Source organism: Falco rusticolus, chromosome Z (assembly GCF_015220075.1).
Source record: "Falco rusticolus isolate bFalRus1 chromosome Z, bFalRus1.pri, whole genome shotgun sequence".
Taxonomy (NCBI): domain Eukaryota; kingdom Metazoa; phylum Chordata; class Aves; order Falconiformes; family Falconidae; genus Falco; species Falco rusticolus.
In genome coordinates this window covers 80,655,047-80,670,724 of record NC_051210.1, presented here as the reverse complement: position 1 = coordinate 80,670,724, position 15,678 = coordinate 80,655,047, and the positions used below count along the sequence as shown (strand labels likewise).

The 15,678-nt window shown below is 45.6% G+C and overlaps 1 protein-coding gene and 2 long non-coding RNA genes across 3 annotated transcripts; 1 reads left to right on the top strand and 2 right to left on the bottom strand.

Moving 5' to 3' along the window:
• Positions 1 to 1,663: 1,663 nt before the first annotated feature.
• On the bottom strand, positions 1,664 to 4,769 carry LOC119141848. Its single transcript, XR_005102058.1, has 2 exons — positions 3,806 to 4,769; positions 1,664 to 2,370 (listed from the first exon to the last, which is right to left on the bottom strand). It is a non-coding gene; the product is annotated as an uncharacterized LOC119141848 (long non-coding RNA).
• A 515-nt stretch (positions 4,770 to 5,284) lies between these two features.
• On the bottom strand, positions 5,285 to 8,874 carry LOC119141424. The gene is made up of 2 exons (XR_005101925.1): positions 8,667 to 8,874; positions 5,285 to 5,846 (listed from the first exon to the last, which is right to left on the bottom strand). It is a non-coding gene; the product is annotated as an uncharacterized LOC119141424 (long non-coding RNA).
• Positions 8,875 to 8,978: 104 nt separating this feature from the next.
• Positions 8,979 to 13,892, top strand: IER3IP1 (immediate early response 3 interacting protein 1). Its single transcript, XM_037372885.1, has 3 exons — positions 8,979 to 9,134; positions 10,888 to 10,989; positions 11,855 to 13,892. Exons 1-3 carry the CDS (start codon positions 9,044 to 9,046, stop codon positions 11,908 to 11,910), a joined length of 249 nt encoding a protein of 82 aa, XP_037228782.1. The 5' UTR covers positions 8,979 to 9,043; the 3' UTR covers positions 11,911 to 13,892.
• The last annotated feature ends 1,786 nt before the right edge of the window (positions 13,893 to 15,678 follow it).

Here is a 15,678-nt window from a genome sequence, read left to right as displayed (position 1 = left end):
TGCTGAAGCGTGATGCCCACGTGCTTGTCCGTGCCAAGATTAGATGCCATGGACAAACACGAAGTCAAACTCAAGACACTGGGGAAGCCTACTGCCTTAAGAGAAACATCCAGGTGTTTGATGTCAGATTGAACTCTGCCTTTTGGATCTGTCCCTTAACCCGTCTTGCTTTGATTTCCAGTCTGCAAAGTGGTGTTAGCAGAATCTGTCTCACGAGGAAGTTGTAAAGATAATTCACATTAGAGACAGTGAAATGCTCAGACATCATAAATGGATATAATATAAGTGTGCTGGTTTTGAACATTAGACTGCCATCTGAATGTTGGCTTTCTTCTTCAGGATGGTCACTGCTGCTGACGAGGGTTTCCACAACACGGTGGTTTCCGAGGAAGAAGGTGTTTTACTCTCCTGTTTGTTTGTTTTCATTAGCATTTTATATCAGTTTTGCAATGTTCATTTGTGTCATGACACCGCCGAGAGGCACCAGGCAAGTTACCAAGGATGTAAGGTTGGCAGGTACGGAGTGTTGAATGAGCTCAAAAAAGGAATGACTCACTCAGCCTTGTTACACCTGTTCCTGTTGGTGTTTTAGAGTGGGAAGAATGGTGGGAGTACCAGGAGCTGTTGCAGCAGAAGGGAGGAGTGGGGGACGTGAAGGCAGGGGTAGGTAGGGGATGTTAGACAAATTTCACTCCTTTAAGTTTGGAATTAAAACCAAGGGCAAAAAAGGGTGGAAGCAGATTGAAAAAAAGGTGGAAGTGGATGGGGGGTGCTGGCTGGAGAGGCAGTAAGATTCAGGATCCTGCTACCCGCCTGTGAACAGGTGGATAATATGTGGAGTAACTTTGTGGTCTGACAGTGCAGGGCAGACTTTTCCACCCTGAGGTCCATAGGGTTGGGTTTCAGTTGCAGTTCTGCTTTGTACTTTGATAGATCAAGACCCATGAGTTAATTAACTGAGCTGTGAGGTTTTTGAAGAAGTCATTCCCAGGAATACCGTTATGACACGGAGCTGGCTATCCCCTTCCATCCATGGCTTGCAGCAGGAGGCCCATCAGTATTTGCAACCTGTAACAACCTGAGGTCGTTTCACAAAAGGTTGTGTTTCATAAAGCCATTTGTTGGAAAACTCACCAGTGATTTCTGTACTCTCTTCAAGGTTTGTCACCATCTACTTACAATATTATCATGGTGTCTCTCAGTGGAAGCCTCTTGCTGTTGGTTGCCATCAGCGTAGCAATAAGCGTTCTCTGGAGGTGAGTGTTCGGGCAGCAGGGGAGGAGCCGGGGTTGCCAAGGAAGTGTGTGCAGTGATGAATTCCTGCAGGAGCCGAGTGTGGTCACGGAGCCCATGGGAAGAGCCTGCCAAACCCAAGTGCTTCTTGGGGTCCTCCCAGCCTCCTTCCCCATCAGCCCACAGCAAGGTGTGATAACGGTGGCTGGAGGATTGCCGGGCTGGGTGTGTGGGTAATATCAATTTAGGGCAGTAGCATTTTGGTTTGTTTTATAGCTGGTCCACATGCTTCTCCCCATCCTCAGATTTGTCACGTGTATATATGTATTGAAATTTTATTGAGGAAAATTAAGAGACCCAAGCCTCTAATTTCTCACTACTGACAAACATTTCATTTTTTTCAAGAACAACCTGAAGTCATAAGAAGAGGCACGTCCCTTCGGATGTTTATTTCTATAATGAGAAAGCAGACAATGTTTTGAGAAATCTCTTCAAACAAAAATTTTGTTCAGCTTTAGTTTGAATGCATCTAGCCAAATGGAGGAGGGCCATGGGGTCATAAGACTTGTTTTATGCTGAAGGGTGGAAGATTAGGGGGAGGGGAACAGGTCACCTCTATAATTAATTAAATCAGCTTTATCCCAGCTATTGGTTCTGTACTGCCATTAGTTATATCCCATTATTAATTGGATTGTGTTCAAAATACAAACAGCTCTTTATGCTTATCTGACACCTAATGATTCGTTTTGCTCCATTTCTGTTGTGCCAGGCGCTGCATATCTAATTACTCCTCCAAAGATCTCAGTCCACCTGAGGTGGTTGAAAACACTATGGTGACGAGCAATAGCTCTGATAAGATTTCAACAGTGGATTTGACTGGCCCGGTGTGTGTGTGTTACGTTTCTGACAACTGAACTGTTATCCCCAGAGCCTGCCATCTCTGAAGAGACAGTTTCATTTTAGAGTTATTGTTGTTCTCCTTTGCTGGCTCAATCTCAGCGCCAGAGCAGTGGTGGCCCACAGCTGCTTCCATCTGTGGCTTTCTTCTGGAGGGAGAAGTGGATGAAGGACCTGGGGGTGTGCTGCGAGCTGATGGGCAACATGAGGTGTTTTCATTTTCTCCACCATAGCTTTCGACTGTAGACTCGAACCACACCAGTATTAGAAAACACAGGAAAATAGATTTTTTTTTTTAATGAAAGTGGAGAAAAAGCGTAGATATACATACCTTATCTCTGTGAAATGTTGCGTTAAAAATTTCTTATAGAGACTTACATCTATCCATTTATCTCTTTCTGTGGGATGAGTCATGGGGGAAAAAAAAAGGGGGAGGGCAATTTCTGGTAATTTTTACAAAGGTTTCTCAATCCCTCTGACTCAGACGTGAATCCCACAGGTTATGCTGAGACCTAACCTTTCGCGCAGGGTTTCCTACTAGCTGTACAACTCTGTGGCTATGCGACAGATCGCAGTCTCTTCAGTCACCAGGTCTGTGATTTTTTTTTAATCTGCCCACTTTTACAGCCCGAAGGAAGATACCGTCTATTAATCTTTAAACTGAGTGCTGCAACTTTCCCAGCACCGATGACCTCTGTCTCTGGCATGACACCAGCTTGCTGAGGAACGAGCCTGGCTGTTGTCCCTGTTCAGGTGGCAGTTACAGGGAACAGGTTAGTCTGAGGTCTGGCAGGGAGAGAGATAGGTGTGCTCCCTGGGTCTGGCCAGCCTGGTCCAACTTCATGCCCTTTGCTAACTGCTGCTGGGAACCCTGCAAGACCTGCAAGATACATAATCTATTTATTTTACCAACTTTCTTGGCCTACCTCCTGCATATTTTCCATATAAGTGGATGGAAAAAATCAAAAGAAGCAGGAGAAAAGCCCTTTTTCTAGCGGGCAATCCTCCATAAGGGGTCTGGCACGGTCCGCTTTGCCTTTGTGCTCACACGTTGCAGAGCACTGGAAGTCCCTGCAGGAGCACTAAGGCACTTCAGAGTTGCCAGCAGGTCGGAAGGGTCGTTGGCATCAGTGGCTGTGCCTTAGCTAACCTCGGTGGAAGTAGTGCTCTCAGGACTCATGTTTTCAAACGGGAGACCTAAGGTCTGCCAGATATATGAAAAGGAAGGCTACAGCCGATGGATTTCCTCCTCTTCGCAGCTCAGATGGGGCCAGCCATTCACAGGGGAAGCTGTTGGTGGAGAGTCTGGCCCCAGCAGGACACACTGTGGCACCAACATGGTTGTGTAAGCTCCTGTATGTGGTGCTTGTCAAAACAGAGACTTGGTGTCACAGCACTCTCCAAACTAGCCAGCTGCAGCAAGGTCTTTCACGATCACATACCAGCATACTCTTCACGACAGTCCCTCTGCTGCCTTCTCCTAGTCTCTCCTCATCCAGGGTGTGTGTGCTCTGTCTCTCCTCTGCTTCTTCCTCCTCTCTCTTCCTCGGCTGCTCTCTCTTCCTTGGCTGCCCAACCTCTTAACAGAACCAGCCACAGCTGTACCTTACTACATTGGCCAACCCCCCCACCCCTGAAGCCAGCCCACAGCTGTATATTATCAATGTTAATTTACCCAGCTTCATTCCTCTACAACTTAGGGTAGGCACAGAAGGATGAGGCTCTCCTGCACAGATCCACGCAGGCATTTCATAGACCTGAGTGGCAATCTGTGTGCGGTGCTGCAGAGGCAGTTGGACTTCGGTCACCATGACACCACCTCTGTATTTGTGCCCAAAGGGCAGTTTGGGTAATTTTTCTGTTAGCAGAGATGGAAACCAGAACTGATTCTGAAGCTGAGGGGATGTGTCAGCCATCCCTGGCAGAGGCTCAGCCACAGCAGGACCCTTTGACATTAGGCCATATTCCCATTCAAAATATCACTGCTGACACCATTTCCTACAGTCTGATGGAAGCACGTGCTTGCGTGTCTGTGGTGGCAAACACCCAACTCATTGCCTGTAAGAGCCTGTGCCACTTTGGTCTCCCTCTTCCCATGTCTGTATTTAGTGAGCTGCTCCTGCCTGTCCACTGCCCGTAACACCAGCCTCAGGCACCCCTTCTCTTCGCTCTCCCTAATACCCCTGCTCTCTCTTCATGCCGCTCGCTGCACACAGACAAAATCCACCCCCTTTCAAAATTCATGGAGCTGTTTCCTCATCCTCCTCTAAATCCCTCCTTAAGACTCGCTGCAGCCTCAACACCTGCAAATCCTGACCGTCTGTCAGCAGTAAGGCAGGGCTAAGCAGAGACTTCCAATTCTCTGACAAAGTCTATTATTTTCTTGCTGCCTCGCCCCCCATATTGGCCTGCTTTGATATCCACTGTCTTCCAGCTGAGACATGGACTGGAAAATCCCTACACCAGTCATCTCTGAAAAATATCTATAAGGTACTGAGTGTAACAGGCTTTGGTTCTGGACTGGTGTATTCCAGCTTGGACACAATGCGAACGGTGACCAGGGTGAAGATGCCAATAATCGTAGTGCAAAATACTGTAACATAATGTAATACTGTACTGTTGATAATACCAAGGTGAACAGCAGCTGACATTTAAAGGCCATTGCAGAGCCAAGTATGATAAACATAGGAAATGGCATCAATAAATTTAGGTGTAAATTCAGAATTTTGTATTTGTTTTTCCTTTGCTCTTCAATCCCCAGGCAGTGCTTTTGTGTATGAAGCCATATCAATGTCCTCTCAAGGTACAAGTCTCAGGAAAGCCAGCAGGCTGTGATTTTGAACAGGACAGCTATTCCCTTTCCAAATAAGTAAGGGCAGAGATGATAATCGTGCGGCACGTTCAGAGTCACAAAGATCTTTTCTGTGCCTAGCCGGTGAAGGATAAGAACCAGATACATGTTCTCACAGATGTACAAAATCTTACTGCATTCCCAGCTTTGGTGGTTAAAACAAACAACTGGATGTTAAAATCCATTGAATACTCAATTTGTGTGGCAAGAGACATGTTACGCTGTAGGATGATGCATCGTTAACCTTTGCAACTGTTTGACAGCGCAATGGGTGTGACGAGTAAAGGATGACAAAGGCTGTAGTTTAACTGTGAAATGTAGCTGTGGGATTTATTTATAGCACCGAACTGAGTCACAGAACCTAAATTTTTCACATACGCAGGGTTCTTCAGCCAATGGAGTTAGGGATGGCAGAGCTTGGTACGTGGTAGGCAGGTGTAAGGATTCCACTCCTTGATGCAGTACCCTGTTACACACAGTGCAACGCTTTGTGTCCCTTCAGAGCCCTGAGCCCCGTTACGGTACAACGACGATGTCGCAAGCTTCCTTCTGGGCTCCAAGGGTGAATATTTAAAAGTCTGCTCGTCTTCAGCTCATGAGGTATGACTGGGCCCACTGGAAAAGCTCACCTGGACGCACACATGCATTAGCAACCGCTTGGCATGAAGCACCGAAAACAGAGAGATTGACGCCATGTTCCCATTAAAGTCTTTTCAGTGGCAATTAGAGGAGCCAAATCAGGGTAAAAGAGCTGCCACCAACAAAATCCTTTCTTCGCTTTCAGCTTGGGGATGGTTGGGCTGATTTCCAGCCTTCCCTGTGTCTCAAAAATACTGGTATGGGTATGTCTGGGTAGGAAATATACCTAAAGAGGAAGTTAAAGCTAGTTCAGAAAGTAGACTCAGAAGACTGTAGCAAGTGAGGCGAAGAACTGAAGTAATGGGAAGACTTCCTTTAATTTGCTCATCAGGAATAAACTAACGTAATCCCAAAACCCTGGTGGAACAAGCCCAAGTCCTGTTAACTGTAGAGCATAGTTAGACCCAAGGAGCTGTGCTCTGCTTGACACTATTGAACAATAAACTGAGAATAAAAAGTACCAAGGTCTTCACAATACTTCACCAGCCTGAAGTTTAATCCTTTGATATCTGTAAGGTGGTTTAAAACTCTCCTTTATGGTGATGGACTGCACTCTGCAGATGACACCACAGGAATTTACTGCATTGAAACGTAACACCTTAATGAAAAAAAAAAAAAAAAGAAAAAAGCTTTCCTTCTAAAGCAAGCAACTTTGTCTGGTTTTCCCTTCAACCACCTAACACGATGATTCAGAGAGAAGACTCATGTGGTTGTTGAGTTGCCATGATGGATTTTACAAAGGGGAAAATCACATCAAGTTTATGTAAGCTTGATAGCAGCTGCTCTTTGGAAATACATCTTAATTATGGGTAAAAATACTAAGCCATAACTTGTATACTTATTTTAAAAACCTCATTTTTTTTCAGTGCCATAATCCTAAACATTAGCTCTTCACTGAGGTCAGTATTTATTTATAGGTTGGATACCGTAAGGAGGTAGCCCAGGAAATGCTACTTGATCCTGGTGGTTATTAGACAAGTCTGTTAGTGACCCCTCATATTTATCTGTATTTAATTATAGAATTACTGCCATAATGCCCTAAGTTATGTCTGAGAACAAGAGGCAGTTCCATTTGTGAGCCCATTATATGCCAGCAATCACAACTTCTTGAAAAATAGTAATGACCTTTGGGATGAAATCTTTTCAGCCCAATATTGACTTCCCCTGTGCGTATGGAGTTTGGTAAAAATCAAGATCAGCCTTTTTTATTATTTATAAACACACGGAAAAAGATGGTTTGAGTGATTAAAAAAAGCTTTTTGTGAACTTTTGGCACCCCTGGGTAACTAGAAATGGCTCCATTTTAAAATGTTAAACTGATAGCTTTTAGGAGGTTTGTAGTTACACCAAATTTTAAAAATACTTAAAAATCTTCAAAAAATAAACGTGTTGGAATTCTTGAGCTTGCAAGTGTCTGTTCACAGGTGCCAGTACACCTGTGTATTCACATTAACTGCTGGCATACACGAAGGCGATCACATGCATGTTTGCAGAATCAGAGCCAACATGTGGAAATATTTTGAGCTTTCATGTAAGAAAATACTTCAGTGTATGTTCAATGGCATTGGTCTCCCTGGAAATTGCACTAGATGTTTTGCTCGCTTCCTTGAGTTGAGGCTGTATTCCTTCTCAAGACTGAAATGACAAATAGTTCTGATCAGATGACAAAACTCAGACAAATATGTTTGATTTCTGTTCTCTGTTCTATCTCCCTTGTTCAATTGTAGTAATTTGGGGCGTAAGTTAGTAACAAAATATGCTATGGCTGTGATGGTGGGGTGCTTTCTCTTGCTTCCAGTTAAAATGTGACATTATTTAATAGTAACATTTATTTAGATGCAAAATACTACGTCGTTGACTATACTAAAGCCAGGTGTTTTGGCAAGGCAAGACAACAAGCAGCACCCGACGTGGGCTTCTTTACGGCTAATTCACATGGTGTCCAAGCATCTATTAGTCTTACGGTCCCAATGCTTAATTAGTTGCTGATGTATCAGCTCATGTCATGCTTGCTGGTGAGTGGATCTTAACCCAGAGCTCAAGCATGAAGATAGAGTATCGATAAACCCTGAATAATTTGCCCGCATCATATCAGAAGGCTGAGGCAGGGCAAAGAATCAAGATGGGGTCTCGCCAGTCCACCACATTAAGCACAAAGTTGTCATTTCTATCAAGGCGGATGAGTCTAATAACCATCAAAGCACAGTGATTATGCAAATCATTGTACCCTGATTGAGTAATAAAAGCTATCAACCATCCGGAGTGAAGGGGTTTGCATATTGTATGATTACTGAGAAATAAAATCAGAGTGGTTATGCAAATCATCCCCTTCAGCCAATCGGACTGAAAGTTGCAAGGGAAAAAAAATGTGTATTTATGCATCAATAACTATACAGTATCCCTGAGCTCCAGTTATTATTATTTTTGTTATTTGACTGCAGAAGCAGCCAGAGGCCCTGATCAATCCAATATAAAATATAATTGTTTTCTTTTGGATTCTGCTGCAAATCTTGACTTCCGCAGTCATTATGGTTTGGATAAACAACAATTGGGATCCAAGCTGATTTCCTGCTAGAACAAAAATGTAAATCAATACATACTGAAAAAATACAGGGTAAAAAAAATCCCAGATATTGTCCATAAAATTAAATATTAAACCCCAGATATTGTCCATAAATATAAGAAAGCGGATATTTCCCATCAAATTAAATAAATATTAAAAAAGCAGATATTTTTCATAAAATTAAATATAAAAAAGCAGGTATTGTCTATAAAATTAAATATGAAAAGCAGCTATTAAATATAAAAATGCAGATATTTTCCATAAAATCAAATATAAAAAAGCAGATACTTTCCGTGAAATTAAACATAAAAAGCAGGTATTTTCCATAGTTAAATATAAAAAAAGCAGATATTTTCCATATAAAAAGTGGATATTTTCCATAAAATTAAATATTAAAAAGCTGACATTTCCCATAAAATTAAATACTAAACCCGTATTTTTTCATACAAAGTGGTTTATGTTTTTGACTTCTGTTAACACTACCTTATCAACCCGTGGTGGCGGAGGGCTGCCCCGCTGCCCCACGCCGCGCTGGCCTTCCCCCACCAGCTCCCACTTTTTGCGGGTCACACCATTAAAGTGACGGCTGGGGAAAGCTGAGGCCGCGCCTTCCTCCCCGCTTCAGCCCGGACCGAGGCCGAACGCCACCGAAGCGGCACGTCAGGCTGCCCACGGTACCACCCGCTGCCGTGCGCGCCCACGCCTGACCCCACCGCGGGGCGGGGACCTAGCGCCGGGGGCCCGCCCCCTGCGCCAAGCCCCGCCCCCTGCGCCAAACCGCGCCCCTCCGCTCAGCCCCGCCCCCCGCCACGTCCCCTTCGGGCGCCGGCTCCCGGCGCGGCGGCGCAGCGCGGCTGGCCATGGCGTTCACGCTGTACTCGCTGCTGCAGGCCGCGCTCCTCGTCGTCAACGCCGTGGCCGTGCTGCACGAAGAGCGCTTCCTCCGACACGGTGAGCGGCCACCGCCCGGCCGGCTGCGGGGAGCGGGGCGGGCGGCCCGGGGAAGGCCCTGCCGCCGCCGTGCGCGCCGTGGGCCCCCGCTGCCACGCGCAGCCCGGCCTGGCGGGGCCTCCCGGCGCTGGCGGGGCCCGGCCGCCTCCCTCTGAGCCCGGGGGTGCCGGAGGCTCACCGCGACCCGCCGGGCTCCGTGGGATCCCCCCCCACCCCCCGCGGCCGTTCCTTGCCGGTGCTGGTGCCGGGGGTTGCGGGGGTGGGGGGGGAGGATGTCGGTCTTGAAGGTGAATTTCGGCTGCTGTGGTTGATGTCACTCCTGTCACTGCTTTGCCTCTCGCTTTCCTCCTCGCCCTGCTCCAGAATTTTCTTTTGTTTTTTTTTTTTACATTCCTACAATTTCATCTCTGTCTGTGCCGCTCCCTGCTGTGCTGTGATGGCTGAGATGGTTTCTTTCATTTCGCTGTGCCTTATTTTTGTGATGAGGTAGCGCTTCTCTGTCTTCACACGTTCGCGCCGGTATTTCTGCGGGGCCAAAGAAAGATCCCTGAGGTTGGGCAGCCTTGGCCTTAAAACAAAACACAGAAAAGCCACCGACACAAAGAGTCCACAGACCACCCCCCAGAAATATCACCTATGAACCAAGGTTTCCCGGTTTCCCTGTCTGGAGAATCCTGTTTTCTCCAAGGCGGACTGCGCTAGGATTTTTGGCAGGAGCACAGGTAGTTACCCCGTTCTCCCGTTCCCTGGTAGAATCCACTGTGAGGGATCTGCTCAGTGTGGGTTTGGGGTTTTCTTCTGCTTTCCTGATGAGCAGCAGCTCGAGGGAAAGGGAGATGTGGGGACTGACAGAATGGGTCAAGCCACTTGTCAGCCCCGGGTGACTCAGGAGACTTGGGAGTAACTCCAAGTGCATCCAAGTGGGAATTCAGCAAGGCTGGTGTGGGAGAGGACTTGCCTGCTGCCCCCACCTTGGTGCCCAACAGAGCAAAGGAGACAAGAAAGGGGAAAAAATAACCATTTCAGAGTTGCGTCTGGAGAAAAGAAACGCGCAGGCAGGTTTGAGCATCAAGAGCCGCTTGCATCTCTGCCCCCTCCCCCCTAGACAGGTGACGGCTGTGACCTGCGGGTCTCAAATCCCTGGGCCCATCCCTGGGACCACATGCTCTGCCTCCCCGCAGCGGGTGGGGAAGGGCTTCCCTCTCAAAGGGCTTTGTAAACCTTCGATTGCCCTCTGAAAAGTTCCCAAGTTGTCTTTTTTTAATCATCATCCCAATTTGGCACTTGTGCAAACCATTCTCTGCCAGGTAGCTCGATTCTTGGTGCTGAAGCATCACTTCACACCCAACAATTATTTTGCTGTTTTATCTTCTGGCAAAGGACTGTGAGCAGATTGTGGTTTGGTTTTATTTTGGCAGGTATTTTTTTGGAGCCGAAATAAACTAATTTGTTTCCCTGGCGTGCAGGGAACTGTATTAAGGTGTATTAAAAAGGTAAGGGTTTCCTTCACAGAAACAGGGATCTGTTGTTACTCTTGGGTTTGTTGAAACGTTTAACAGGTTTTAGTATGTTAACATGTGATGGTGAAATAAAGCTAATTGGTTTGTGCTTTGTCTTTCAGTGTTAGTATAAACGTAACCAGATTCAAGATAGATTGCTCGTTAATATTGCTGACAACATTTGTTGCATGGTTTGGGTTGTTTGTTTTGGGGTTTTTTTGTCTAACATGTCTGGCTGGTTTTATGTGACACAGTTGGCTGGGGAAGCGATCAGGGGATTGGAGGATTTGGAGAGGAACCAGGAATTAAAGCGCAGCTAACGAACCTTATTCGAGCTGTACGAACCGTTATGAGAGGTACGCTGGCAATCTTGTTATTTAAATATTACTGTCTGTAAAGTTTTGTTTCTGTGCTTTAACAAAGTAACAGCAGTATTTTGACTTTTTTACCAAACAGCTATTTCTGCTTGGCATTTCCAGTCTCTCCTTCCTTCATGCGTGGACTCTGTATAGGAGGGTGCAGGTCACAGCTGAGGTGTCCTAATGCTGATAAAGTGTAAAACGTTCCCTGACTCTGCCTCTGGCTTGTGGTGCCGCTGCGGTGTCTTGTCTTTCCTTGGAGTGTGGGAGCTGGGGGGAAGCTTGGGGATCAGAGTGCGCAGTTAGCTTCACCTTGGCTAAATCCAATTTTACGTGAAGTACCTGGTGAGGGAAGTGTTAATTCCTGGGATTCTTAAAAGGTAAGCCAGGTTTACAAAGGATGGGGGGAAAAAATAGACTCTTAATTTGTAAGTTACTGATATTTTTTGCACTGTAAAGCACACCAGTAATTCCTTTTGTAGGTGATAATAAAAAGAAAGGAAAAAAATCTTACCTGTCTTGCCCACCACAGAGTGAAAACTGATAAAACCACAGTAAGGCCAAGCATGGAGAAACCACCTTTGAGATGGTTTGGTTTCATTTGGAGAAAGGGTTGTGTGGGTAAAAGCTAAAACATGATGGGTTGTAGAAAAATGCTTAAGCTGTTGCTTCCTACTAATTTTTAGTATCCTAGGCTTTGTTCCTGGCTCCTTCTGTGCATCCTGACTTTGCATAGGAAAATTAAGTGTATTTTTAAAATTGATTTTTGTCCTTAAAAGGTAGTCTCCCAAGCTAATGTGAAGTTCTGTTACTTTATGATGTGGAAAAGAAGATTTTCACAGTTCTTCTTCTTTCTCTGCAGTGCCTCTAATAGCAGTGAACTCCATTACAATCGTTCTGCTCCTGTTGTTTGGTTGAGGATACGTGGTGATAATCTTTTGGACATCCAAAGAAGCAAGTTGCTAACCATCACTGCTCTGAGTTTCCTGGGATCCAGCATGGTTTAGCTGTCAGTTTGACATTCAACTTAAAATAATAAAGACACTATTTCTATTTATCCTATTTCCTAATATTCACTTGCAGTTTAATTAAACAAGATAATGGGATCAATGCAACGACACTGCAAATATATTGGACTATGAGAATTTCTGTTGCTGCCTGTAATAGCATTGACTGTTAGAGTACACGTCATAACATATTGCGATGATTGTCGATAGGATGCGGTTTTTAAATGTCTCGTTACTCAGGGATGAATTTCCTTCAGTACGCTTCCCAATTTATTTTTAAATTAAAAAGCACTTGTTGTTTTTCTTACTTCAATTACTACCGCAGTACTATTTAAGAGAATATGAATTGGGCTCTGAAAACATGTTATAAATTATTGAAGCACAGTTGTGATGCTGAGAGAGATAAAACTAGTTGGGTAAAGTCCTGATTCAGTTCATATTGGAAGTTGAATTTTCCTGGTTTGATCGAGACCAGTATTTTTCTCGTGGTGTTTCACAGCCTGTTCAAACCTATAATGTTTCCTGATGATGGTGAAGTTAAAAATAGATGCAATTGCTATGCAAAATCTAAAAAACCTGTATCTGAAGCTGGGCAACTCTGTTAATTTAGAGTAGCAGGTGATAATTGGTGATTAGCATTTGTTACTGTTCTGTCAAGAATTATACTTTTTAAGATGTGTGTTAAACTTCTGTGTGGTGATTAGTGTGTTGGAAGTGGAGAACCATTTGTTATCTGAGCTTTTGGGGAAGTGTGGGAGTGAAATACTGTGCCCTTTTTAAATGTAATTTGTTAAAAACCCAGCAAATTTGCAGCTTCAATTACTGCTGCTTCTTCCCCTGCCCTCCATCTTGCATTGTTAACAACTTTGAAACTGGGTATGATCCTGCAGTTCTGTCACAGAGAGTATTGCTTTAGTATGGAGTTTGTCTCAGTTACGACTGTTGAGTTAGGTCCGATGCTATGTAGCGGGTCTGAACTGAAGAAGTCTGATCCTCATGAACCTTTTTAGAAAAGTTAAGAATTCTTACATCTGTTCCTCTGCTGGGAGTATTTCAGCTTATCTTTAAAGAGGGAAGGTCAAAGGAAACCTGGCAGTTTCATTATTTTCAAGCAGCGTAGTTTTTCATCTCTTCTTTCGATGTCTTGATGACTAAAGTATACGCTGTTATATGCAAAGATAAATCTGTAAAATGTGTAAATTAATGGTCTTCAATTGCAGTGTTTTGCAGAGTAGAGTATATTCAGGAGGAGAGTTTTTGTTTCCATTTTTTAGTGAAAATTTGTAAATAAATTCTGAATTTCTAAGTTAAGCACTCTTTCGTAACTTGCTCTATGTCGATGTACAGTGGGAATATCCCCAAACTCTGCTTCATTCCTTTCCAGATACCAGAGTTACTGTTCTTACATGAAATACTTTTTTTTCCCTCATCCCTGTGGCAGTTGCGAGTATCATCTCTTCGTTATGAAGCTGTATTTTATGTAGCAAACCTAATGAGCCATGGTAACGTTGGCCTGAGGCAGGATGGGATCATGCCAGTCTTTAAATTTGATAGTAGGTATATCTGTTATAAAGTATTTCTTTATGATTTTGTGTAGTCCAGAGGTGATGAGGCTACAGTCTGGATCAGTTATTTTCATATGTCTTTCTTTCATGGAAACTGGATGGTATGTACATGGAACAGCTAAAACATGGAAGGTATGCAGGCAATTTTGTATTTTTTTTGCAAAAATTCTACAAAAATACAATGTGGTAGATATTTCCATTGCTGATGTGTTGGATTGGAGCACTGAAAATTATTTGAACACAGCTGGCATATCGCTTCCTTTTCATATGTATTGACTGTTAAAACACTAGTTCTTACTAAAATAAAAGCCAGTACTAAAGATTACAAGCAACAGCTTTAAAAATGGGTGCATTTTTAAATCAATTTAAAAAGTGATTTCCCCCACTTTCCTGTCCTTTCAGAAAGGCTGAACTTTCAACACATGGCTTACTGCACGTGGGCAGATCACTTCAAAACCAATTAGGCATGTGCAGTAAAAAGGAGCAGTGGTTCTGTGCAGCAGGAATCCTGCAATTGAGGCAAAACTGGGACGCGTTTTACCTGGCAAATGCAAAATAGTCATTCAAAGTGGGGCAGCAGCTGAAGATCAGGTCTCCCAGGTAATGAGCCAGGGAAGAGGGCAAAAGGGTAACTGGCAGACAAAAGAGCATAGAGAGATACACCAAGGGAACGACTGTGTTGCCACCATCTCCTTGCATGGCTTTGAGCAGTTCTGAAAGAAGTCTACTGTGAGTAAGTTCACACAAGGCATAGTACCTCAAACGTGGCAGGGCCTCAGGTTCTTCAACAACAGGGAACACTGAAAAAAGTTTCCACCTGGCGAAGAGCTCTGCACGAAAAGTAGGCTGCACTCTAGTTGTCGCTTCAAACCACAAAGATCATTATCACTCCTACCTGGCACAGAAATGACAATGACCAGTGCATTTTACACATCAGGGTAAGGATGAAGATTTTTCCAGTATAGAATTATTGGCTCATTTCTAGCAAGGATCTGTAAAAAGAAGATGCTTTCACAGCAGCGTGCTGGTACCAGTTGGGGCTGGCTGTGTGGTGGAAATGCAGCACTTCAGAGGGCCTTGAGTGCAAATGCACAGAGGAGTAAGGGATCAGTTCTGTGTACCACACTGTTAAAGGTTTTGTTTTGAAGGGCATGGGGACGGGCAAAGGGCAAAGTAGAAGGTAGTGGGTTTGTACACCAATGAATTTCAAACTCCTTTTAATTATCTTTGACATCTCATCTTCGGTTGCAATATTATGAATTAGGCATCGTATTATCCTACAGACCTTGGATTTTTTTACGTACTGTCACAATATAAAACTGTGTGTATCGCTTAAGAAATGAGGGCACAGCAAAGAATTATGAAAACCTAACTGCGATAGCTTAAAAAGCTCCTGCAGATGAGCATGGCACTCCCCCCTGCCGTCACAGGCAAAGTGGTCCCCACAGCCTAGGCCCTGCGGCTCCCACACTCCTCGCAGGTTTCCAACAGAGCTGCTGTAGGAAGCTGAGCTCCCACGCGTCCCGCAAAGGATCAGGCCCATCGGGGCACGCAGCGGCTGTGCCCCCCGCCCCACGTCCCCTCAGAGCGCAGCTGCGGAAGGGAGAGCGGGCGCGCGGCCCTCGGCGTTTCCCGCCCTCCCGGCTGAGGGCCCTTTGCCCTCAGCGCTGTCCCGGGCTGCCGGCGCGCTGCCTGTCGGCGACTGCCGGGCACCGGCGGGGGATACCAGCCCCTGAGGGCTGAGAACAGCTGCGGGGCCGCGCTTGGCCGCGGCTGTGGCACCTGTGCTGGCGGCAAGGCGGGCCCCGGCGCTCGGCCGGACAGCCCCGGCTCTGCGAGGACCCCGCGGGGCGGGCCGGGGCGGCGGCGGGCAGGCCGCAGGGGCGGTGGCGGGGCGGCCGGAGGCAGGTTAGTGGCGGGGAGGGGAGTCTCCCCTCTGGTCCGAGTGGGCCCGCCCGCCTTCTTCGGGCGCCCACGGGCGGGCGGAACCATCCGCGTCACGGGGAAGGGAGGCCCGTTGAGCTCGGAGACTCCCTCAGCAGAGAATGGACCAGTCCACCTACCCATTGTAAACTGGCGGAAGGAGACGGTACCATTCGTTGGCTGGGGGGGGG